We start from the raw sequence: 23954 nt of genomic DNA on the forward strand, positions 1-23954 counted from the left end.
TTTTCAATCTTAGGGGAATGTGGATGCTCAATTGTTGAGCATATTTAAGGCTGAAATCAATAGATCTTTTCAACACAATGAAGTCAAGGACCAAGAGCATCAGGAAGGTGAACTTAAGGTAAAGAATCATCATGAATGTTATTAAATGACTGTAGATATACATGTTAGTCAAGCAGCATTGCAGCAATGCTCTTGGGGAAATAGATCAAAGTTGTTTGCTGCAACCTTCACTTAATAAGTGTAACTATAATATTAAAGTGCATGCCAAGTTGTGCAACCTCACAAATGCTTCCAGCTCTTCTATAGAAGGGCAAGCATTTTGCAGTATTTTAGCATCAATTTAAACACATTTTATAAATTGTTAAAATGTATAAATGCTAAAAATATAAATTTGAAAAAACATCGAAAATAATAAGGCACAAAACAATGATGAAAATTAAATCTTTGACCTGTTTCTACAGAACCATGGGAAGAGAAATATTAAATAAGAAAAATAATATTTCTGAAGACTTTATTAAAAATGTGATACCCACAATCCAGAAATATTTTTATTATCCAGAGATAAAACTAAAACAAAAAACTATTTTACACATTAATCAATAGATTATAATGATAGTAATACAGTCCCAATCTACACATTGACCTAGAGGTAGAGCCACACTTATCAATTCAATAATTTTATTAATTTGCATGCCTCATTAAATCGTCAGATCTTGTCCATTTTTAATTTAACACTCAACAATATAAAATGAACACATCCGTGAACATGAAGCAAAGCCTTAGAAGAATGCATTTATACATTTATATTTGCTCTTTGTATAAATTACTACCAATAACACTGGCTATTCAGAATAGCAATAAATAAGTTTACAACATCCAACATATAATTCTGACATGTTCAACATCCAACATATAATTCTGACATGATTCAGCTAATAGCCTATTTTTGTGTGACTTTTTCTGAACTAATTGAGGAATACATTTAAAAAAAACCTTCTCCAGATTTTCCTTCGAAACTGGTCATTGTTAAACACCTGCCAGCATTAACCATCCCCATGACAGTAAGCGATGCGGTATTCTTGCCTTTATGCCTCCTCCCTCTCTGCGGAACATTGTCTTGAATTATTAATGAGCTCAAATTTGAATCCTAAAACAGAAATTTTGCAAGGTAGCTTTGTCTAAAAACAATCGACACAGAGCAGTGGAATAATTTTACAATACTACTTTTTAAAAAAATTTTTTATACACAAATGCCCTCTGAGAAAAAGAACCCGATTTCATGACCACATCCAGCCTCTGAGCTGGCTTAGCGGCCTTGTATCAAACCGTGGCAGGATCACCCTCATCTATCTCCTCTGCGTTAATGCTAGTGTTGGGGCGTTGTGTCAATGCTAGCCTTGTCAACAGTGCTCACTTCCCAAGAATGAACTTGGGAAATGTGGGAGACCTGGACATTTTCTGAATATAGAATGATAGCAGTTAATGGGCCTTCCCTTCCTGGTCTATCCAACGGTCACAATCGGTTCCACAATGGAGATATCAGTCCTTAGGGAGTTTGTGGCGCTAAAACGTGGATTCTGAGCTTGACTGCTTCTCTTGTGGCTTCTGGCTCCATTCCATGCCAGCCTGTAGGGAGGAGGGCTATAGGCAAGGGGCTGCACGTGGCTGCCACTTCCCCGCTTGCACATACTCAGCAAAGACTTGAATTCAGAGCGGAAATTAGCGTTAAGCCAGCAGTAGATGAAGGGGTTGTAACACGTACTGCTCATAGCAAACCAGTGGAAGGTGAAGTACAGGGCATTGTTGGTGTTGATGGCCTTGCTGGAGACGAGCACCACGTAACAGTTCAGGGGAAACCAACAAACAGCAAACACCACAACCACCAGCATTAACATCTTCAGCATCATCTTCTTCTTGCGCCTGTGGGCAAAGTATTGCTCCGCAGTGATGTCCCCAATTGCATTCCTCAACCACAACCTCTTTGCCACTGCTGTGTAGGCCACAGTTATAATCAAGAGTGGCAGAACATACAGGAGAATGAACGTGGACAAATCCATGTACTTCCAGTACAGATCCGCAGGCTGTGGGAAGCTGTGGAGACACAAGCTTCGTACTCTCGCTTTTCTGGAACACAGAGTGCATAGGTGGTTTATTCAGCTAAATTCACACAGGGGGGGGAGACATTCCTTGCAGTTTGGAATGGATATTGAGAATAAAAGTTAAACAAGAAAAAAAATGTTTCTGAAGACGAATAAAAAGTGATATCTACAATCCAAAGATAAAACTAAAAGCAGAACACTATTTTCCATTTTAATCATACTGAATATACTCTACATGTTCAGAAGTACTCCTATAGAAATGAAGGTCAGGCAGACTGCATCAGGCAGTCATGCAGTCACCTTCTCTGCAACAAATATCTACCTGCTGATGCATTTTAAAAACTCTGTAATTGCAGCTATGCAAGAAGGTGTCACATAGTGGGTGGCACAACTGGCAGTGCTGCTGCCTCACAGCACTAGGGATTCAGATTCAATTCTAACCTCAGGTGCTGTCTGTGTGGAAATTGCACATTCTCTTTGTGACTGTGTGGGTTTCCTCTGGGTGCTCTGGTTTCCTTGGACATACCAAAGACATGCGGGTTTGTAGGTTAATTGGCCTCTGTAAATTGTCACAATGGTCGATTGGCGGTCACCAAAGTGATCGATGGTCAGTGTGGACTCAGTGGGCCAAAGGGCCTGTGTCCATGCTGTATCACGAAACCAAACTAAATGGAAATGACGGTACACATTTAGACTTGTTCATCATTTCTCCATCCGCCATATATCTGCCCCAATATGAGTGAATTTGATGTTAATTGACTACCAGCAAAGTGGAGAGAGCCCTGCACCCTCATTACTGTTGCCTTTTGACACAGCTGCATGGTTAGACTGTAGAAGCAGAACCTTTCTCCTTGGAGCGTAAATGGTTGCGAGAAGATGTATTACTGAAACCGTCTGTCTTCCTGACACAAGCTGAAGAAGGAAGGTGAATCCTTGCCGACAAACATCCTAATTAGATTATTTATCTCCTTTATTTCCTTGGTCATTTATGTGCTTGTCCACAACATGGGACAGGTCAGGAAGGTGCTTTCGAAAGGCTTTTCTTTATTAGAGAATCCAAGAGAAAATAAATGTTGTAAGAATGGACTATAAAGCTGTTAGACAGGAACCTGACAACTGCGTACAGTTCTGGGCTCCACATTCCAGGAAATATGATTGCAGTGCAGAGGGTGTGGAGATTTACAAGTTTATTCTGTGGAATGGAAAAAGTTAGTGCAGAAGAAAGACTGCACATGCTGGGGCTGATTTCTTTGGAACAGAAGAGGGTGAGGGGAAACTTAATTGGAATGTAAAATTATGAAAGGCTAGATTTATTTCTCTTGGCCGATAGATCAGATACAATGGACATATAATTTGGAGAGTATTGTGTTCATTTCTGGTCAACCTGCTACAGGGAAGATGCCATTGAGCTGGAAATATTGTTGAAAGGATTTAAGAGGACATTGCCAGGACTTGAGGGCCTGTGCTAAAGGGAGAGGTGGGGCAGGCTGGGACTTTGTTTGTTGAAGTGTAGACAATAGGAGAGGGGGATGGGGGGGGGGTTGGGGATCGAAGTCTGTCAAAGTCAATTTTATTCATCACATGCACCCGAAGGTGCAGGGTTGGAGGGAGATTTCATGGAAATGCAACAAATCATGAGGGCATAGAAAGGGTGAATGAACAGTGCCATTTTCCCAGGGATGCAGAATCAAGAACTTGAGGTCGTAGCTTTAAGATGAGAGGGGACAGATTTAATACGAATGAGCTGTCAGAGGAGGTAGTTGATGCAGCTACAATAACAACATTTAAGGGACATTTGGACCTACTGTATACATGGATAGGGTCATGTGTCAAAGGAATATGTGTCAAAAGGGACCCGCTTAGTTCGTCGTCTTGGTTGGCATGGACTAGTTGTGTCAAAGGGCCTGTTTCTATGCATTATGGTTCTATGATTCTAAATATTGGAGGGGAGAGGATAAATATTCTTTCCAACAGAGGGAGTAGTCAAGAACTCACTGTCCACTCACCACATTCAAGGAATGTGGATGTGTACTTGAACAGCTCTGACATGGCTCAAGTATATGAGGATAAGGTTAGATTGGGCAGCTCCTTATCATTCAACAGAGACACGGAGGGCTGAATATGTGGGAATTTGCCGTATGTTTCAAATGTAAGCAATTGGATGTAAGGTGCTTTTGAATATCCTGAGATGGTGGAAAGTGTTTTATAAATACAAGCTAAACCCCCGTGTCAAATTAGGCACTGGTTAAAAGTGCCTGTACCCTTGGCTTTTCACCTGAAGTCGTATGAAACCACATTTGCTTAACGGATCATCATTGGACTCTGAGGCAGGAGATCATGGCTTCTTCCATGCAACCTGAGGTTTTGACTGAACCAGGTTCTAGTACTGTAGACATTACTTAATCTGCCTCAAAATTCTATTTCTGTCACCTCCGAACAACTGAGTTATACTATTCCATATTGCTCCCATCTATCTCTTTCAGAGCCTACAATATTACTGGTGATATAATGGCTCAGAGAAAGCTGGAACGAAGTAGCTGGCTAGGCAGTGTCAGCAGAGGGACAAATAGAGTAAACATTTCAGATCAATGGTCATTCACCATCACTGCTGTCTGACCTGCTGAGCATTTCCAGCATTTTCTGCTTTGTGTTCTTGCATCTGCAGCGTTTTACTTTGTGAAGAGACAAGGCATGTGACCGGGTTATTAAAAAGCACAGCGAGACCTCACTGCAGTTTAGTCCTGCGTATTTATGGTATTGCACTCAATTGTAATGTTCATGGAAATATGGATCTCCTTGCATCTAACCCTGTGTTATTGCCTCCAAGATGGTAAAATCCAAAAAGGATTATAAATGGCCCATGATTTATTGCAGCAGGCAGAGTCCACAGATCAGCTTTAGACTTTAGAGATACAGGCCAAGGCAATTATCCTACAAGCCTGTGCATCTTTTGAATGTGGAAGGTGCATCCTGAGGAAACCCATGCGGTCACAGGGAGAGTGTACAAACTCCACACATAAGCACACGTAGTCAGGATCGAACCCAGGTCTCTGACACTGAGGCAGCAACTCTACTGTAGCAGTATTGTACCGTACATCAAGAACATAACCTGGGACCTGCTGCCTGTGGCTTGGCTTGGCCTCACCATGTGTGGTGAAACAGTGAGTTAAAGCATCTACTAATCAACCAGGAAAGTGGCAAGTAAACCTTATCAAAGAGCTAAAACCAAAGGCTGATGAACCTTGCCCAGAGTAGGGGAATTGAGGACCAGAGGACATAGGTTCAAGGTGAAGGGGAAAAGATTTAATCTTTGCACACAAAGGGTGGTGGGGGCATATGGAACGAGCGGCCAGAGAAGGTAGTTGAGGATGGGACTGTCCCTACTTTTAAGAAACAGTTAGACAGGTACATGGATTGGACAAGTTTGGAGGGATATGGACCAAGTGCAGGCAGGTGGGACTAGTGTAGCTGGGACATGTTGGCCAGTGTGGGCAAGTTGGGCCGAAGGGCCTGTTTCCACACTGTATCACTCTATGACTCTATGACTCTAACCAACAGCTACACAACTGATACTGTACTACTCTTTAAAAGCAGCCTCAGAATTAGAGACTGAGGAAGTGCCAGACACAGAGAAAGTTGTGTTTTAGGTGTACCTAAGTGAAATAAGATAAAGAAAACTTACATTTGAGTCATTTGATTTTCCTCACCTGTATTCAACTTTGAGCAACTTCTGGTAGATTGCATGTGGAAGCGAGAAACCGGTGGCCAAGATCCAAATAATGATGATGTAGATTACCCCTTTAGCCTTGGACATCCTAGGTTTCAAGGGATTCATGATAATCTGTGCAAAGCAACAACAAACCTTGTCACTGTGTGCCCCATACATCCTGGATAATTCGTGCTACAGAGGAAATCTCGCTGCACATGAAATGCCACATCAAAGAATTCTACAGTATGTCAACACTGGTATGGAGCAGTGTGATCAGTCCTCCCCCTCCCCCCAGTCCCACTGACCCTGATAATTGTTTGCATCGTGTTTCCAGCTTCAGGTTCCTGGGGGTCAACATCTCTGATGACCTCTCTTGGACCCACAATACCTCAACTCTGGTCAAGAAGGCTCACCAGCGTCTCTTCTTCCTGAGGAGACTGAAGAAGGTCCATCTGTCTCCTCAGATTCTGGTGAACTTCTACCGCTGCACCATCGAGAGCATCCTTACCAACTGTATCACAGTATGGTATGGCAACTGCTCTGTCTCCAACCGGAAAGCATTGCAGAGGGTGGTGAAAATTTCCCAACGCATCACCGGTTCCTCACTCCCCTCCATTGAGTCTGTCCAAAGCAAGCGATGTCCGCGAAGGGCGCGCAGCATCGTCAAGGACTGCTCTCACCCCAGCCACAGTCTGTTTAGCCTCCTACCATCTGGGAGGCGCTACAGGTCTCTCCGTTGCCGGACCAGCAGGTCCAGGAACAGCTTCTTCCCTGCGACTGTTACACTACTTAACTCTGCACCTTAGTGATTGCCAGTCACCCCCCCCCCCCCCCCCCCCGGACAATCCTTCCCCCAGAAGAATTGCACTACTGCCACTGTTTGTACATATATATATTTTACTGTTCATTATTCTATGTTCGCTCTTATGGGTGAGATACTAACTGCATTTCGTTGTCTCTGTATTGTACACTGCACAATGTAGCAATGTTACAACATTTTGAGATTTAAAAATCAAGTCTGCAATTTATCCCATCAGATAAAGCATAAAAAATAAGTTTAATTTGACATCTAATTCACTTTCATATCTCAAGTATTTAAAAAGTTATGGCCATTTTCATACTCGGAAATTAGCATCTTGTTCCCTATTGATTTTCTATGGACATAACAAAAAAGCTGTGATCGTGGACAGTCTAAAGCCCATAACTTTCTTAAAAATTAAGAGAACTGAATGAAATTTTCAGTTATCATAGATTGAAGCATTCTGAAACAAATATAAAATAATCTTACTTGGATGACCTGAAATTAAAGCATATAATTAGTTAGTTACCTAATTGTAGCTAATTCCAAACTTCAAATTACTAGATCTAAACATCTATCCATTTCGTAATAAATGATTAACATTTTTAAATAGCCTAAGTGTCCAAATAATATTCACAAATAATTCACAATAAAACATGATTTTTAAATCTCATTTACATTAATTTATAGGCCAAATGGAAGGAATTTAGTCTTTAATTGCTGTAAATTAAAGTCCATTTAAATCAGCTTTCGAGTGGGATCCTGTGAACGTGCTGGTTTAAAACGTTCACATTGCGCTAGATTTGTGCCCCCAAATGCCCAGAAAAATACTGCGGGATATAATGGGCCCAAAATTAGCTACACGCAACATTAAACTTTGTATAAAGGGATCTTAAGAAGCCCTTTTTAACGTAAAAATAAACAGCCTACCTTCCGTTTTCCCCTGTATGAGATCTGGCCCGTTGTCGGCGGTCGCGGGTTTAGAGGTTAATTTTTAACCTACTATAACAATTAAATAAAGCCCTTAAAACTAATAATAGCTCAAGCGAGGGAATCTTCCAGCGATTTTTCGTTAATAATTAACTAGGCTGAAAAACCTCGATTTGAACAGCCTAGGGAAAATCGCGTTTTAAACCCGCCCCCTCTAAACGGCGCCAAAATCGCGCACACGGGCTGGGACAGATTTTCAGCGACGCTTCAGGTATGTTTTGCAACATACCTACACAATGACAATAAAGATTGAATCTCAAGATTGAATCTGAATCCGAGTACCAGCTTTTAGAATGAATCCTTAAGCTTTTCTTCCTGCCTCTCACCTGTCCATTCCCTCCCCAGATACTGCCTGACCGCTGGCTTCCTCCAGTATTTTGACCGCTGGGTCCCTCCAGTATTTTGTCTTTTTGAAAGTCCTGTTTGATTGTTTTCACCTCCTCCATGGGGGTGTTTTCCGAACTCTTCTCTGTGTAAACAGAGTTTTCATTCATCCCGCCCCTCTTCTCCCCACTCTGTATTGTGCCTGTCTGCGGTCCTCAAACATTAATTGATGGGGTCCCTTCATGAACTTGTGCACATGTAATACATCTTCTCGCAACCACTTATGCTCCAAGGAGAAAGGTTCTGCCTCTGCAGTCTAACCATGCAGCTGAAACTCCTTGTTCTAGGAACCAAACTCCTTGTTCTGGGAACCAAGATGGAAAAATCAAATACTAGAGGGTGTAGCTTTAAGGTGAGAAGGGCTAAGTATAAAGGAGATGTGCAGGATTCGTCTATTTCACACGAGGGTTGTGAGTGCCTGGAACGCAGTCCGAGATGGTGGTTGATGCTGGTATGTTAGTGGCATTTTTAAGAGACTTCTGGATAGGAATATGGACATGCAGGGAATGGAGGGATATGCATTACGTGCAGGCAGATAAGAGTTGGCCTTAGCATCATGTTCAGCACAGACATTGTGGGTCGAAGGGCCTGTTCTTCCATTGTGCTGTTCTACGTTCTATAAATATTTTTTTGCGCTGACTTTAGGATCTTCACATCCTTCCTCAAACGTAGGAATTAAATTTAAACACCGTTCTCCACCCTAACTAGTTATTTTTAAGCAATTCAATGCAACTTCACTGCTGCTGTACACCATGCTTCTTATTTTCAAATCTTCACTTCTGCTATTTTCCTTCCCTAATGGTGTCAAATCACTCCAGGGTACCCCTCTACACTGGAACCTGGGTCCCTAGTTGCTATTCTTCAAATGCCTGCTCAAGCATCCATAGACGATTAGACTGGATAGAGTCATTAAATGGAAACAAGGAATGCAATCTCCCTGCATTTTTCCCTAGACTCCAGATGCTACAGGTAATTGCAAATGACCCTTAAACAGGTTATGCTGCAGGTAATCATGGAGTCTCTTTAGAAAAGTATAAGAAGGCACTTCACCTTCAGTAGTGTGAGAGGAAATTGTCTTGGAAGGAAATTGTTTCATTCACAGATGAAATACTAATGGCTCTAGTTAGCTTTTTTCTGAGCCAAGTCATAAATAAATTAGAAACTATAGTTCTTACAATATTGGTTTCTACATGATTTCTTAGGGAAAATATATATTCTGCATATACTGCTTGCAATACACCACAGTACCTTATCTGTTTCAATTAAACATAAGATCATGCTCAAATGGAAAGGGTATCGATTTGATTCAAACTGAAGTAGCTAATGTCACACAAAGTCATCACAAATTGTTTCAGTCCCCACTGAAGTCCAGTTACATTATTTGAAGTAAAAACAGAAGACAATGGGAACAATTAGCAAATTAAGGTGATTTGTTTTTCATCGGAATGACGTCCCATCAGAACTGCACTTTTTCTAGCAGTGGTTCTTAACCTTTTTGGCGCCAGTACGCACATACGCAAGCAAAATACTGTATGTGGTATGTACCTTTGTTAGGTGTTCAAGAAGGAACTGCAGATGCTGGAGAATCGAAGGTAGACAAAATTGCTGGAGAAACTCAGCGGGTGCGGCAGCATCTATGGAGCGAAGGAAATAGGCAACGTTTCGGGTCAAAACGTTGCCTATTTCCTTCGCTCCATAGATGCTGCCGCACCCGCTGAGTTTCTCCAGCAATTTTGTCTACCTTTGTTAGGTTCCTGAACATGGGCTCAACAAATTGATATGTTATTTGTGTCCCCTTCATGACCCCCGGCAAAGCATGAAACGACCCCCATAGGGAGTCACGACCCCCAGGTTAAGAACCACTGCTCTAAAGCATATATGATACTTAATAATGAGACCATACATGGCTAAAGAAAAGTTTTAATAAACTATTGGACAGAAAATAAAAATGTCAATCTGTGAGTATTATAACTGTCGATGTTAAAATAGCGTAGAAACTAGGAACGGCAGGTGCTGGTTTACAAAAAAAAACATTAATTTTAAAATAACTGAAGATTAGAAATTAATGCTAGCCAATATTTGGGTGCACGGTGAAAGTATTTAGAGTGTATGATGACAATATTTGGATGGCGTTCACGTATGATGCAAGAAGCCTAAGTAATGAATAATGTGAATTATTAATGACTTAGTCCACTGCACCTCGAAGTAGCATCATTATTTCTCACTGACTGCCTGCCTTGAGGTATTCAGGTAAGATTTCGGAAGGACACTGGAAATCTATAGAGGACAATCAGCCTGGAGCCTATCATGGTTAGGTGCACTCTGGTGTATTAGAAACATTCCTTCCCCATAAGCCTGACTAACGGGTCGCTATTCTCCAGAGAATCTAGTAAAACACATAACTCTCCTAGAAAACTTGTCAGAGTAAAATAAGAGAGTCTGGTGAAGGATTCTGACCTGAAACATCACCCATCCATGTCCTGAACATGGAGTTCTCCAAATTCAATGAATGTTTCTGCTACATCCTCTTTCTTTCTCATGCACCCCACCCATACCATGATGCACTCCAATTTCTCCCACCATTACCCAGCCCCACATCTCCAGTCACTCTGAACTACTATCTACCTCTTTGGTGACCCTCGGACTCTCCTTGATCGGACTTTAAGGGCCTGTCCCACTTGGGCGTCATTTGCGCGTAATTTACGCAACATCATTTATGCGTCACGACGCATGACGCACGTGTCGTGACAGGCAAGTGATGCGCGCATGGTGCTCATTACGCCTGCATGGTGCACATTACGTGCGCATGGTCCATGATGACGTAGGCAGTGATGCGCGCATGGTGCTCATTACGCCTGCATGGTGCGCATTACGTGCGCATGGTCCATGATGACGTAGGCAGTGATGCGCGCATGGTGCTCATTACGCCTGCATGGTGCGCATTAGGTGCATGATGACGTAGGCAGCGATGCGCGAATGGTGCTCATTACGCCTGCATGGTGCGCATTAGGTGCGTATGGTGCATGATGACGTAGGCAGTGATGCACGGTCGCGCGCGGCGCCCCAGGATTTTGGGATGTACAAAATCTTTGCGCGCCATCTGCGTGACATGCAAATGACTCCCAAGTGGGACAGGCCCTTTACTGTCTTCACCTTGCACTAAACATTATTCCCTCAACGTGTATTAATACACTGTAAATGGATCGATTGTAATCATGTATTGTCATACCACTGACCGGTTAGCACGCAACAAAAGCTTTTTACTGTACCTCGGTACACATGACAAAACTGAAACTGCACTGAAACCAGCTCTCCTTTCCCCTCCTTCATACACGAATCTCCCATCCCTGAGACACCATTTCCCATTTATGCCCTCTATTTCTTCTCCCTACTGCCCCCTTCCCCCCACATCCCTCCCTCCAGCTTTACATTTCACTCCTCTTGTTTCCTTATCTGACACCCGTGTGTGTATTTTTCAATCTAGCCATTATCACTTACTTTACCCAATGCCAATCAAATCGCCCTCACCTAAATCCACCTGTAACTTTCCAAGATTTGTCCTGCCTCCACTTCTCTTTTCCAGCTTTCTTCCCTCTACTTCAATCAGTCTGAAGAGAGGTCCCGAACTGAAATATAGTTTGTCTATTTCCCTCCACAGTTGTGCCTGACCAGCTGAGTTCCTCCAGTGCTTTGATTTGTGCTTAAGATTTTAGCATCTGCCATTTCTTGTGGTAAATTATTGTATAGGAAGGAAATGCAGATGCTGGTTTACTCCAAAGATAGACACAAAACACAGGAGTAACAGCGGGACAGGCAGCATCTCTGGATAGAAGGAATGAGTGCGGTTTTGGGTCGAGACACTTTTTCAGGAATAAAGTATTTGGCCCTTTGTGACTCAGAAGAAGGGACTTGACCCGAAACGCTACCTACTCCTTTTCTCCAGAGATGCTGTCTGACCCGTTGAGTTACTCCAGCTTTTTGTGCCTGCTTTGCCCTACTGCGATCATCATATTCAGTACCTATACCTGCTTATTCACAAGTTCCACACTCTCTGATTATCAGGAAAATGTGTGTTTCGGCTGCAGACTCTAGCAAAGAAGGTACCAAAATCAGCAATCAGCTGCTCAAGATTACATTGATAAGAAATCTCCAAACCAAAAAAGGTAGTGAATCTTTCCAATTTGATGTTCCCAAAAGCTTTGGATGCCCAGTCACCCAGTATTTCCAAGTCAAGATCAATATGTTGAGTCTTCAGTGATATATGGATTTGATAAAATGAGGCAACACTAGATGTACAGATTTTATTCAATGGCAGTTCATCTAATCATTTCTGGAGAGAAGGAATGGGTGAAGAAGTGTCCCGATCCAAAACATCAACCATTCCTTCTATCCAGAGAGGCTGCCTGTCCCGCTGTTACTCCAGCATTTTGTGTCTATCTTTGGAGTAAACCAGCATCTGCAGATCCTTCCTACACTAGGTACCTGGCCTACTGACTTTAAACTGCCTCTATAAACTTCCATAAATTGTAGCCCAATGGCCAGGGTCCCAGGCAAATGTTGTCCAGTTATTGGTCTGCATAACACATGGCACCAACTCTAATCCATAAAGATAGTTTATATTGGGAATGGATTCCTGAAAAATAGTTGATGTTGGGAATGCCTCTTCAACATTGATATTTGAGTGGAATGACATGCAGCCCAGTAACATAACTCAGGAGCTTTGACATTGATAAACTGCCCAAACCTATTTGATTTATCCACCTTTGGGACCTTCTTCCTTGAAGGTATTGATCTATGTGAAAATATACCATAAAAACCATATACCATAATATATATCATAAAAGCCAAGCAAACCAGGCAAGACATTGGCCAATTAATATATAAACAGAATTATGAACCACATTGCATTAAAAGTTATCAAGTTCTTGAGATGGTTGAGTAATCATAGTCTGATCATCATCTCCCAAAGCTATGGATGCTCCACATCTCAGATGTCTACCAAGCCCTAGGCTAACTAACATATATACATAATTTTATTATATGTGGAGGTTTTTTTTTTAGCAGAAAACAGAAACATTGATTGTGCAGAGATAAGTGCCATTATAATCCTTTTTGGAAAATTTATATCTTTGATTAATACGACAAAATAGCAGGAATTAAGTTTAATAGCAAACTATTGATTTAACTTTATCTATTAGTTTAACTTTGCGGAAGATGCCAATTGAAAGACTGAAGGCACAGAACAAATGCTCCCACATTCAGTTTTGGCCCCACATACGAATATTAGTTGTAAAACAATCTGCTGACTAACTAGTCAGGAGCCAGAACAAGCAGAGAAGAAACGATGAACAAAAACAAAGAGTACCCGCTGAGCACTCCAGCACTGTGTGTCTTTCTCAGTAAGAGATGCTGCCTGACGCGCTGAGTTATTCCAGCACTTTGTCTTTTTTTGTAAACTAGCATCTGCGGTTGCTTGTATCCAAAAGAAAGGATTGACGTTGGCTATGAGTAGGGTCACAATAATTGATTCCCAGTTTTCAATCCTGAGCAAAGGCAGAATGGGAAACAAGGTCTAGAGTGGCACTTACAAACAGAACAAAACTTAGCAAAGTCCAATCGCTATACTCAAGTACCCCTTAATATTAAATCTGAAGAAGGGTCTCGAACCAAAACGTCACCCAATCCATCTCTCCAGAGATGCTGCCTGATCTGCTGAGTTACTCCAGCATTTTGTGCCTATCCTTAATATGAATCATTCATTGTAGTGTATAATTTCTCTGAGCAATTCCCATCCATGTGTGGAAGGTCATTCCACGTACTGCTCTCCTCTGCTGTTGGTACTGTACCTGTTGGCGGTCCAGGGCAATGGCCGTGAGGGTCAGGACGGAGACATGTACTGAGCAGTATTGCGCGAAGCGACTAACATGACACATCAACTTGCCGAACACCCAGTTACTATTTACAAACCGGACCTGCAAAAGAAAGGAAAGTCAGTAAACTACCATATTTTTTCACTTTTCTGCAGATAGTTAATGCACCATTCAACATCACCAAGATTAGAGGGAACACACTGTACCTCAGCCCTCCCCGCCATCTGCTCTCAACTTGGATATAGGAATGGTTTAACTTTGCAGAAGATGTCATTCTGAGTGTGCAACATAACTTCACTCAAAGTGGCTCAAGAACGATTGTATTCAACCAGCTGTTTGTTCAAGATGCTGAAGGCGTCTCCAATTTTAACAGCTACCGTGGCAACCACTGCAGCATGCTGGGAGATACTCTGGTGCATGTACAACCCTTATTTCTATTCCAATGTTTGGCTGCATTATATCCAATTAGCCCGCAGAGCAGGGGAAGTTGATGAATGTACCAACACTAGTGCAGAAATGCAATATACTTCCTTTCCAGTCAGTTTTCCAATACAATTCTTCCAAAGCCTACAGAAGACAAATATGTTTAAAAACATTGTAGGGTGGTCATGAGGTCATTGCGAAGGAGCAGGCAGCCAGAGTGGAATTCATTGCAACAGAGGGCTGTGGAGGCCAAGTCAATGGATATTTGTAAGGCAGAGATATATAGATTTTTGATTGGTACAGGTATCAGGGGTTATGGGGAGAAGGCAGGAGAATGGGGTTAGGAGGGAGAGATAGATCAGCCATGATTGAATGGCGGAGTAGACTTGATGGGCCGAATGGCCTAATTCTACTCCTATCACTTATGAACATGATATCTGAAGTAATATGTCATGTTACATTTACATTGGTAGATCAATTCACGTAAACATCCAAAATCATTTACAAAACAAAAGGCCAGAGTAAATTTGAGTTTGTGCTTGAGTTTAGTTTATTGTCATCTGTACCAAAGTACAGTAAAATGCTTTTGTTGCGTGCTTACCATTCAGCGCAAAGACAATACATGATTACAATCGTGCCATCAACAGTGTACAGAAATATGATAAAGGGAATAACATCAATAACTTTTAGTGCAGGATAAAGTCCAGTTAAGTCCAATCCAGTTAAGTTAAGTCTGAGGGTCTCCAATGAGGTAGATAGTAGCTCAGGACTACTCTCTAGTTGTCCTGATGGTTCAGGTAAGTTCTTGTGATGGTGCAACATGCTTTTCTTCCCCCCGTGGTCAACCTCAGATACGTAAAACAATCTCATTCCCCCTTTCCCCACACCCCCTAGAGCTTTTCTCTCTACTCCATTAGTCCAAAATGTTGCCTGTCCATTCCCTCCACAGATGGTGCCTGACCTATTGAGTTCTTCCAGCACTTTATGTTGTAATCTCATTCCCCAATGTAATTGAACTCCATAGATCTAGAACAAGCTGTTTAATCCTACACCGTGGGATCAACCTTTAACTGACGGTTTGAGCACTCTGTTGAGTCATATTATATTTTAGAACTATTGTCCTGGTAAAATGGAACCTTAATTCATGGCGCTTTCTTATTACTTTACAGAAAACCTTGGATGTAAATTTAACATTGGTATATTTACATTTAAAGCATGCCATTGATGCACGACCAAAGCTTGATGAAAAATTTACATGCAAGGTGGAGAACACAATCTGTTTCCTCAGAAATTGACATGTAGCGAATACGCAGAGATTTGCCAGTCTTCAAATTGCAGATCCAACTCCATGTGACTGTTGAGCATAATTAAATGTGGGTCTGATCCCTCAGCGCATACGTAACTGTTTTAAAATGAAAAGGCGCATTCAATTTCAGGAGACCATGAAGCTTGGAGCTGGTAGGGCTGGAAGTGTCCTGTTATTTTGCTCCAAGCTTCCAGATTGTCCTTTTTTTATGAATTTAGTTTTATGTGCTCATTGCGTGATTCTAACACACTTCCTGGGCAAGCAGCACGGCATGTTTCCAAATATATTGAAGGAGGCACGACATTTAGTTTGTATTTAAACCTAATATGGTCTACTGGGGCTCAAGTCTTGGCAGGGGGTTTGAAGGGAGGAGGGATGGGAGGGAAAAGTGCATAATTCCAGGTTTGTACCCCAATACAAAGGGATTTGACCCGGATCTTGAGTGAGAGGGAAGAAAAAAAATAATAGGCCAGTTATATAATCCATTTAGTAGGCAGCAGTAATCTGAAGCAATAGTTCCAATTCACTGTAGTTTTGGCACATCAATTCGCTGAAGTGGACGCTGTTAAAATCATCTGACTAGCAACAGCAGAAGCATGTACAGAGAATTGAGACTCAGCACCAATTATCTGGTTTGTGGATCAAAATATACTGGCCTGTCCAGCTAGTACGTTTTACAATAATTGGTTCAATGATGTTCACAATTGTGTAGTTTCGTTGAGAGATACAGTGCAGAAACAGGCCCTTCAGCCCATCGAGTCCATGCGACCAATCATCCCTGCACATTATAACACTACACGGCACAATTTTACATTTTACCAAGCCAATTAACCTACAAACGTACGTCTTTGGCGTGTGGGTGGAAAGCGAAGATCTCGGAGAAAACCCACGCAGGTTGGAAAATCCATAGGGAGAACGTGCAAACTCCATCCAGACAAGTCTGAATCAAGATACTGCTGTGAGGCTGTAGATCGGCCGCTAAACTAAACTAATTGTCAAAGCTGTTTAATTTGCTTTGCCTTTTCAGGTAACTAATGGATGTGAATAATTACAGATTTTCAGTAGGGTGAGATTTTTAGCCGAAAGTCTGGATTGTCCTGTGAAGATCAACACAGACGTGCCACCAGGGGAGGAGGTGGTTTGAAGGATCCCAGTTTAATTATCAATCAAAGTCATGCCAAACAATTTTTATTCTTTTTTATTAAGGAAACGGGCCCTTCGGCCCACCAAATCCATACTAACCATCAATCACGCATTCACTCTCGTTCTATGATATTTCACTTTCTCATCTACTCCATGTATTCCAGCAGCATTATATTTTTACAGAGACCAATTAACCTGCAAACCCACATGTCTTTTAAATTAAATATACATGGTCATCAGAAGAACATGCATATACCCGATAGACAGTACTCGAGATCAGGATCGAACCCAGGTTCCCTGTCACTGTGCGGCAGCATCTCTACCAGCTGTGGTTTACAAGGATGTAGCCAGGACTCGAGGATCTGAGCTATTGGGAAAGGTAGGGCAGGCTAAACCTTTATTCCTTGGAGTGCAGGAGGCTGAGAGGTAATCAAAAAGAAGCGTATAAAATAACGAGTAGAATTGATAAGGTGAATGCACAGAATCTTTTACACAGTGTAGCGGAATCAAGAACAAGAGGACATGGGTTTAAGGTGAGAGAGGCAAGTTTTAATACGAACCTTAGGGGCAACTTTCTCACTCAGAAGGTGGTGGATATATGGACCGAGCTGCCAGAGGGGATATTTGAGGAAGGTGCTACAACACCATTTAAAAGACACTTAGATGGGTACATAGATAGGAAAGGTTTTGATGGATATGGGCCAAACATGGGCACATGGGGCCAGCTTAGCTTGGGCATCATGGCCAGCATGGACAAGTTGGCTAAAGGGCCTGTTTCTGTGCTGGATGACTGAAACTATAAACAGTTAATTCAATTGAAGATTGGAGTGCAGAACATATCATTCCAATTTCATATTTCATTGAATGGTTGCCAAACAAAAGGCATGCCCTGTGGAGCAGGCACAGAAGGCTTTAAGGTTAAGATTTTAAGTCTTAAGTCTCGGAATTAAGGTTTTTCAGCAGCAACTGTTGTCATTGGGCAGCATAGTGGCGCAGTGGTAGAGTTGCTGCCTTACAGTGCCAGCAACCTGGGTTCGATCCTGACTACGGGTGCTGTATGTACGGAGTTTGAAAATTATCCCTGTGACTGCGTGGGATATTGTTCATGTGCAGGCAGATGAGATTAATTTATCCTCGCATTATGTTCGGCACAGACATTGCGGACCAAAGAGTCAGTTACTGTTCTGTACATTTTTATGTTCAATGTTCTAAAATAATTGAACAAATCTGCAACTTTTACCAAAACACCAGAATCAGTGATCGTAAAACTACACAATTGTCAAAAGAGCTGTTTAGTTCACCAGAGTCCGTCAGTGAAGGAAATCACCATCTATATCCAGTCTTGATTCTGTTTATTTAGATTTAGTTTAGAGATAGAGCATGTAAACAGGCCCTTCAACCCGTTGAGTTCATGCTGACCATCGATAACCCATTCACACTGCTTCCATGTTATCTCACTTTCACATCCACTCCTGACACACTATGGGCAATTTTGGAGACCAACTAAACTACAAACCCACAATCCATAGGGATGTGGGTGGAAACTGGAGCACCATGGTTACAGGGAGAACGTGCCAACTCCACATAGACAGTACCCAAGCTCGGGATTGAACACGGGTCTCTGGCATTGTGAGGCAGCAGCACCACTGTGCCGCTGCATGTGACTCAGACCCATCAGTAACGCAACTTAACTTCCTTCATTTCTGGGGCACTTTGGGATGGATGGTAAATATTGCCCTTGCTAGTAATGTTCACATTCTGCAAAGATGTAAATACATAAATGCTGAAGGAATATGAATATGAAAACATTGCATTTCTTAAAAGGGTGGTGAATCTGTGGAATTCTTTGCCACAGAAGGCCATGGAGGCAAAGTCAGAGGGTATAGTCAAGGGAGAGATATATAGATACTTAATTAGTACGGGTGACAGAGGTTATGAGGAGAAGGTAGGATAATGGGGCTAGGAGGGAGAAATAGATCAGCCATGAATAAATGACAGAGTAGACTTGATGGGCCGAATGGCCTAATTCTACTCCTATCTCTTATGATCTTATGATCTCAACATTTGGGCAAGTGTTCCACAAAGGTTTGGCTGCCCAAACTTCTCCCCCACCCTTCATTCGCACCTTTGGCTCTGCAACAAAACCCACTGACATGAATTATGTTGAAAATACATCATGGTGACGCATTTCACTGTCAGAAGGGTGAATGGAGATGGGTCTCAGTGCAAGTTGAGTGCCATTTTCAATGGGAACGCAGACCAGAGAATCAGCACTCTAGGTTTCTGGCACCATCAACTGGAACCCACTTTCGTTGACCCTGGTTCCAACCTGGGAGCGCAGGAATGGTTGCCTGATGCACCACGAATGGCACTTGTTTTCAATCCTTGTCTAAACACGGACACTCATTTCCTCCCCACCTTCTCAGTGACTCTGTTAAATTGTTCTGCACATTTGTCAGAGGTTAGCAAAAGCAACATGGCATCTGCTTTAAAACTAATGCTCATCTGAAAACTACCAATAACTGCATCACTGTTCTGAGACACCAATTAAAATAATAAATGTAAATCTGTCTTTGGAAAATCTACACTGTGCCAGCATCTCCACTTAACAGTATATTGATTATCTAGTCATGACATTCATTAATACTTTCAAAACACAGTTCACCATCTGGATAATGTACTAACCTTGGTTCATGTGATAATAAACTAAACCGACTCCTTGCTGGTGAGGCAGAGGTTTAATTGGACCACCTCCAACCTCATCTACTGTATCCGTTGTTCCTATATTCAGGCGAGACCAAGCGCAGGCTCGGCGATTGTTTCACTGAACAGCCTGCGCTCAGTACGCCTTGGCCTACATGATCTCCCATTCACCAAACATTTTAAGCCCCATTCCCACACTGACCTTTCTGTCCTGGGCCACTGTCAGAGTGAGACCAAACGAAAATTGGAAGGATAGCACCTCATATTTCACTTGGGCAGGCTAAAACCCAGCGGAATTAGGTCAATTTCTCTAATTTCAAGTAACCCCTGCATTCCCTCTTTCTTCCTCCCTCCCCCACCCTAGTCATCCTGCCAGTTCCACTGTTCGCATCCATTTATCCCTTTGTTATCACCTCTTCCACAGCCAACAATGGATCATTGTGGGCTCCACCTTTCCTTGGTCATGTGCGCCAGCTCTGATTTGCTCTGTACATTTTCATACCTCGATTGTCCCTCTCTCCTGACTGTCTGCAGAAGGGTTTGGTGCAGAAACGCCACCTATCCTTTTTCTCCAGAGATGCTGCCCAACCAGCTGAGTTACTCCAGCATTTTGTCTCTATCTCTATCCAGCTCTTTACTTTTCCCTGGTAAAACTAAACACTCTGATCAGGAGTTAAATGGAATTGTGTAGGAAGGAACTGCAGATGTTGGCTTAAACTGAGAAATATACACAAAATCAGCAGGTCAGGCAGCATCTGCACAAAACAGAAACATAGAAAATAGGTACAGGAGTAGGCCATTCGGCCCTTCGAGCCTGCACCACCATTCAATATGATCATGGCTGATCATCCAACTCGGTATCCTGTACCTGCCTTCTCTCCATACCCCCTGATCCCTTTAGCCACAAGGGCCACATCTAACTCCCTCTTAAATATAGCCAATGAACTGGCCTCAACTACCTTCTGTGGCAGAGAATTCCAGAGATTCACCACTCTCTGTGTGAAACATGTTTTTCTCATCTCGGTCCTAAAAGATTTCCCCCTGATCCTTAAATTTCCCCCTTATCCTTAAAAACGCTGGAGTAAAGAAGGGTCTCGACTTGAAACGTTTTACGCTTTCCTCTTAGGTAGACAAAAGTGCTGGAGAAACTCAGCAGGTGCAGCAGCATCTATGGAGCGAAGGAAATAGGCAACGTTTCGGGCTGAAACCCTTCTTCAGACCCATTCCTCTTCACCAGAGGTGCTGCCTGACCCACTGAATTACTCCAGCTTTTAGTGTCTATCTCCTTTCAGCTCTTTACGTTTCCCTGGTAAAAGTACACTCTCTGGGCAGGAGTTAAATGGTATGGTTTGCAGTCTTGGACCCAGGTGGTGTGGGGAACCATCACTTTGGTCAGGGCGACCAGCAGGGCTTACCAGAGTGAAGGGGGTGTTGAGAAGGGTGATCATGATATCTGCCACTGCCAGGTTGGCGATGAAGAGGCTGGTGGCGGAGTGCATCCGTTTGTTTTTGATCACCACCTGACACACCAGGACGTTGCCGAAGAGGGAGATGACAATGATGACCGAGTAAGCCACGATCAGCAGCGCCTTCACCGTCGGGTTCTTAGACTCAGTTTCATACTTGGTGTGGTTGCTGAAGATGCCCCAGTCCTCGATGGTCAGGTTGCCCCAGCTGAAGAACGAGGTGCTGTTGGAGATGCCGTACAGCGCCAGGAAGAAGTCGCTGCCGTTCACTTCCTCGCCCCTCTTGCGGACGGAGTTGCTCACGTAGGACAAGGGGAGCCACAGGTAGCGGCTCATCGCAGCCTCTACAACAGTCTTCGCCAACTAGCCGGCATCCGTGGCTCTCTCTCTCACACACACACGCACACCTCTGCTTTTGCAACAGTCTCTCAATAAAATCTCCTGCGCGTTGAAAAACAATCGGTCTCCAATGTTAGGACCGGTAGCGCCGCCGCGTTGGTTGTGTTCTCCACACTATGTTCTGCACCGTTTCAGCAGCGAGCGGAGAACTCCACTTATACACAACTGTGGGGGGGTGTCACCGAACCAGCCAACCCAGCCAACCCGCTCGACTGCTCACAACCAACACTTTCATCCTCCGCCCTGCTGTATCATGTAGCCACTCAGACTTGCCCATGAGGTCCGAAGTTTCATCGCTTCTCAACCACTTCACCTGAAGATTTTTTATCCCCCTTTCAAAAGTAAAGCATTTAACATCACAGCTACTGGCTCCATTTCTCAGTCAGAGCCGAGTTAATAAACGATACGCCCCCGCAAACCCTATCTTTAGATATGCATGCGGCAGAATAAAACATAAACGCATTTAAACTAGGCACAAAATGCTGGAGTAACTCAAGCGGGTCAGAAACATAGAAAATCGGTGCAGGAGGAGGCCATTCGGCCCTTCGAGCCAGCACCGCCATTCATTGTGATCATGGCTGATCGTCCCCAATCAATAACCCGAGCCTGCCTTCTCCCCATATCCCTTGACTCCACTAGCCCCTAGAGCTCCATCTAACTCTCTCTTAAACCCATCCAGTGACTTGGCCTCCACTGCCCTCTGTGGCAGGGAATTCCATAAATTCACAACTCTCTGGGTGAAAAAGTTTTTTCTCACCTCTGTCTTAAATGGCCTCCCCTTTATTCTAAGACCTGTGACCCCTGGTTCTGGACTCGCCCAACATTGGGAACATTTTTCCTGCATCTTGCTTGTCCAGTCCTTTTATAATTTTATATGTTTCTTTAAGACACCCCCTCACCCTTCTAAACTCCAGTGAATACAAGCCTAGTCTTTTCAATCTTTCCTCATATGACAGTCCCGCCATCCCAGGGATCAATCTCGTGAACCTACGCTGCACTGCCTCAATCACAAGGATGTCCTTCCTCAAATCAGGCAGCAGCATCTCTGGAGAACAGGAATAGGTGACGTTTCGGGTCGAGACCCTTCTTCAGATCATTTTTAAAGTGCCACAAGTAACAAATGAATGAACATTCTTTTAAAACATAAAGAATAAAATGTGGGGAGAACAATAATTTCTGCCAGTAATTATTCTCTCTCCATCACCAATTGTCCCCGATAGGAACACAGAAAATAGGTGCAGGAGTAGGCCATTCGGCCCTTCCAGCTAGCACCGCCATTCAATATGATCATGGCTGACCATCCAAAATCAGTACCCCGTTCCGGATTTTTCCCCATATCCCTGGATTCCCTTAGCCCTAAGAGCTAAATCTAACTCTCTCTTGAAAACATCCAGTGAATTGGCCTTCACTGCCTTCTGTGGACTACTACAAATGCTTCTTTTTGATATTTGTGAAGTGCCTTCATGTGAAGACTATGTCCAGTGAGCATGTATTGTCAGTTGTGGTTGTTGCTACTGACAGCCTGGTAACCAAAGTAGATTCCAATTTGAACTTAAACTTATCCTGAAACTATGCCTTTCCCAGACTGATACGTGGATAACTTGGCGCTGTGGTAGAATTGCTGCCTTACAGCGCCAGAGACCTAGGTTCGATCCTGACTTCAGGTGCTGTCTATATGAAGTTTGTACGTTCTCCCAGTGACCTGTGCGGGTTTTCTGGGTGAAAACGTTTTTCCTCATATCAGTCCTAAAAGATCCAATAAGTCCTCACTTATTCTTAAACTGGGACCCCTGGTTCTGGACTCCCCCAACATCAGGAACATTTTTCTTGCATCTAGCATCTATCCTGCATCCAATCCTCTAAGAATTTTAAATGTTTCTATAAGATCCCCTATATAAGATCTATAAGATCTAAATTCCTGAATATACAAGTCGACCCATTCTTTCAACATATGTCAGTCCCGCAATCCCGGGATTAACCTGGTGAACCTACGCTGCACTCCCTCAATAGCAACAATGTCCTTCCTTATATTAAGAGAGCAAAATTGTACACAATGCTCCAGGTGCGGTCTCATCAGGGCCATGTACACATGCAGTAGGACCTCCTTGCTCCTAAACTCAAATCCTCTCGCAATGAAGGCCAACTTAGCTTTCTTCACTGCCAGCTGTACCTGCATGTTTACTTTCAGTGACTGATCTACAAGGACACCCAGGTCTCGTTATACCTCCCCTTTTTTCTTAATCTGACACCATTCAGATAATAATCTGCCTTCCTGTTCTTGCCACCAAAGTGGATAACTTCACGTTTATCCACATTATATTGCATCTGCCATGCATCTGCCCACTCACCCAACCTATCCAAGTCCATCTGCAGCCTCATAGCTTCGTCATCGCAACTCACACTGCCACCCAGCTTTGTGTCACCCGCAAACTTGGAGATGTCACATTTAATTCCTTTGTCTAAATCGTTAATAAATATTGTAAATAACTGGGGTCCCAGCACCGAGTCTTGCGGCACCCCACTTTTCACTGCCTGCCATTCTGAAAAGGACCCATTAATTCCTACTCTTTGCTTCCTGTCTGCCAACCAGTTCTCTATCCATGTCCATACCCTACCCCCAATACCATGTGCTCGAATTTTGCACACTAATCTCTTCTGTGGGA

At 43.0% G+C, this 23954-nt stretch overlaps 1 protein-coding gene across 1 annotated transcript; it reads right to left on the bottom strand.

Annotated features, from left to right (window-relative positions):
- Positions 1-530: 530 nt before the first annotated feature.
- LOC116978855 (probable G-protein coupled receptor 83) lies at positions 531-21403 on the bottom strand. Its single transcript, XM_033030101.1, has 4 exons — positions 20842-21403; positions 13828-13953; positions 5807-5940; positions 531-2124 (listed from the first exon to the last, which is right to left on the bottom strand). Exons 1-4 carry the CDS (start codon positions 21226-21228, stop codon positions 1503-1505), a joined length of 1269 nt encoding a protein of 422 aa, XP_032885992.1. The 5' UTR covers positions 21229-21403; the 3' UTR covers positions 531-1502.
- Positions 21404-23954: the final 2551 nt, after the last annotated feature.

This window comes from Amblyraja radiata, chromosome 12 (genome assembly GCF_010909765.2).
Source record: "Amblyraja radiata isolate CabotCenter1 chromosome 12, sAmbRad1.1.pri, whole genome shotgun sequence".
NCBI classification, from domain to species: domain Eukaryota; kingdom Metazoa; phylum Chordata; class Chondrichthyes; order Rajiformes; family Rajidae; genus Amblyraja; species Amblyraja radiata.

Excerpts from the sequence above, each read along its gene's own strand:
- LOC116978855 (XM_033030101.1), bottom strand. The coding sequence starts at position 21,228 with ATGAGCCGCTACCTGTGGCTCCCCTTGTCCTACGTGAGCAACTCCGTC. Across the intron at positions 13,954-20,841 it reads TCAACACCCCCTTCACTCTG|GTCCGGTTTGTAAATAGTAA; the intron begins GTAAGCCCTGCT and ends TTTCTTTTGCAG. Across the intron at positions 2,125-5,806 it reads TTGCTCAAAGTTGAATACAG|AAAAGCGAGAGTACGAAGCT; the intron begins GTGAGGAAAATC and ends TCTGTGTTCCAG.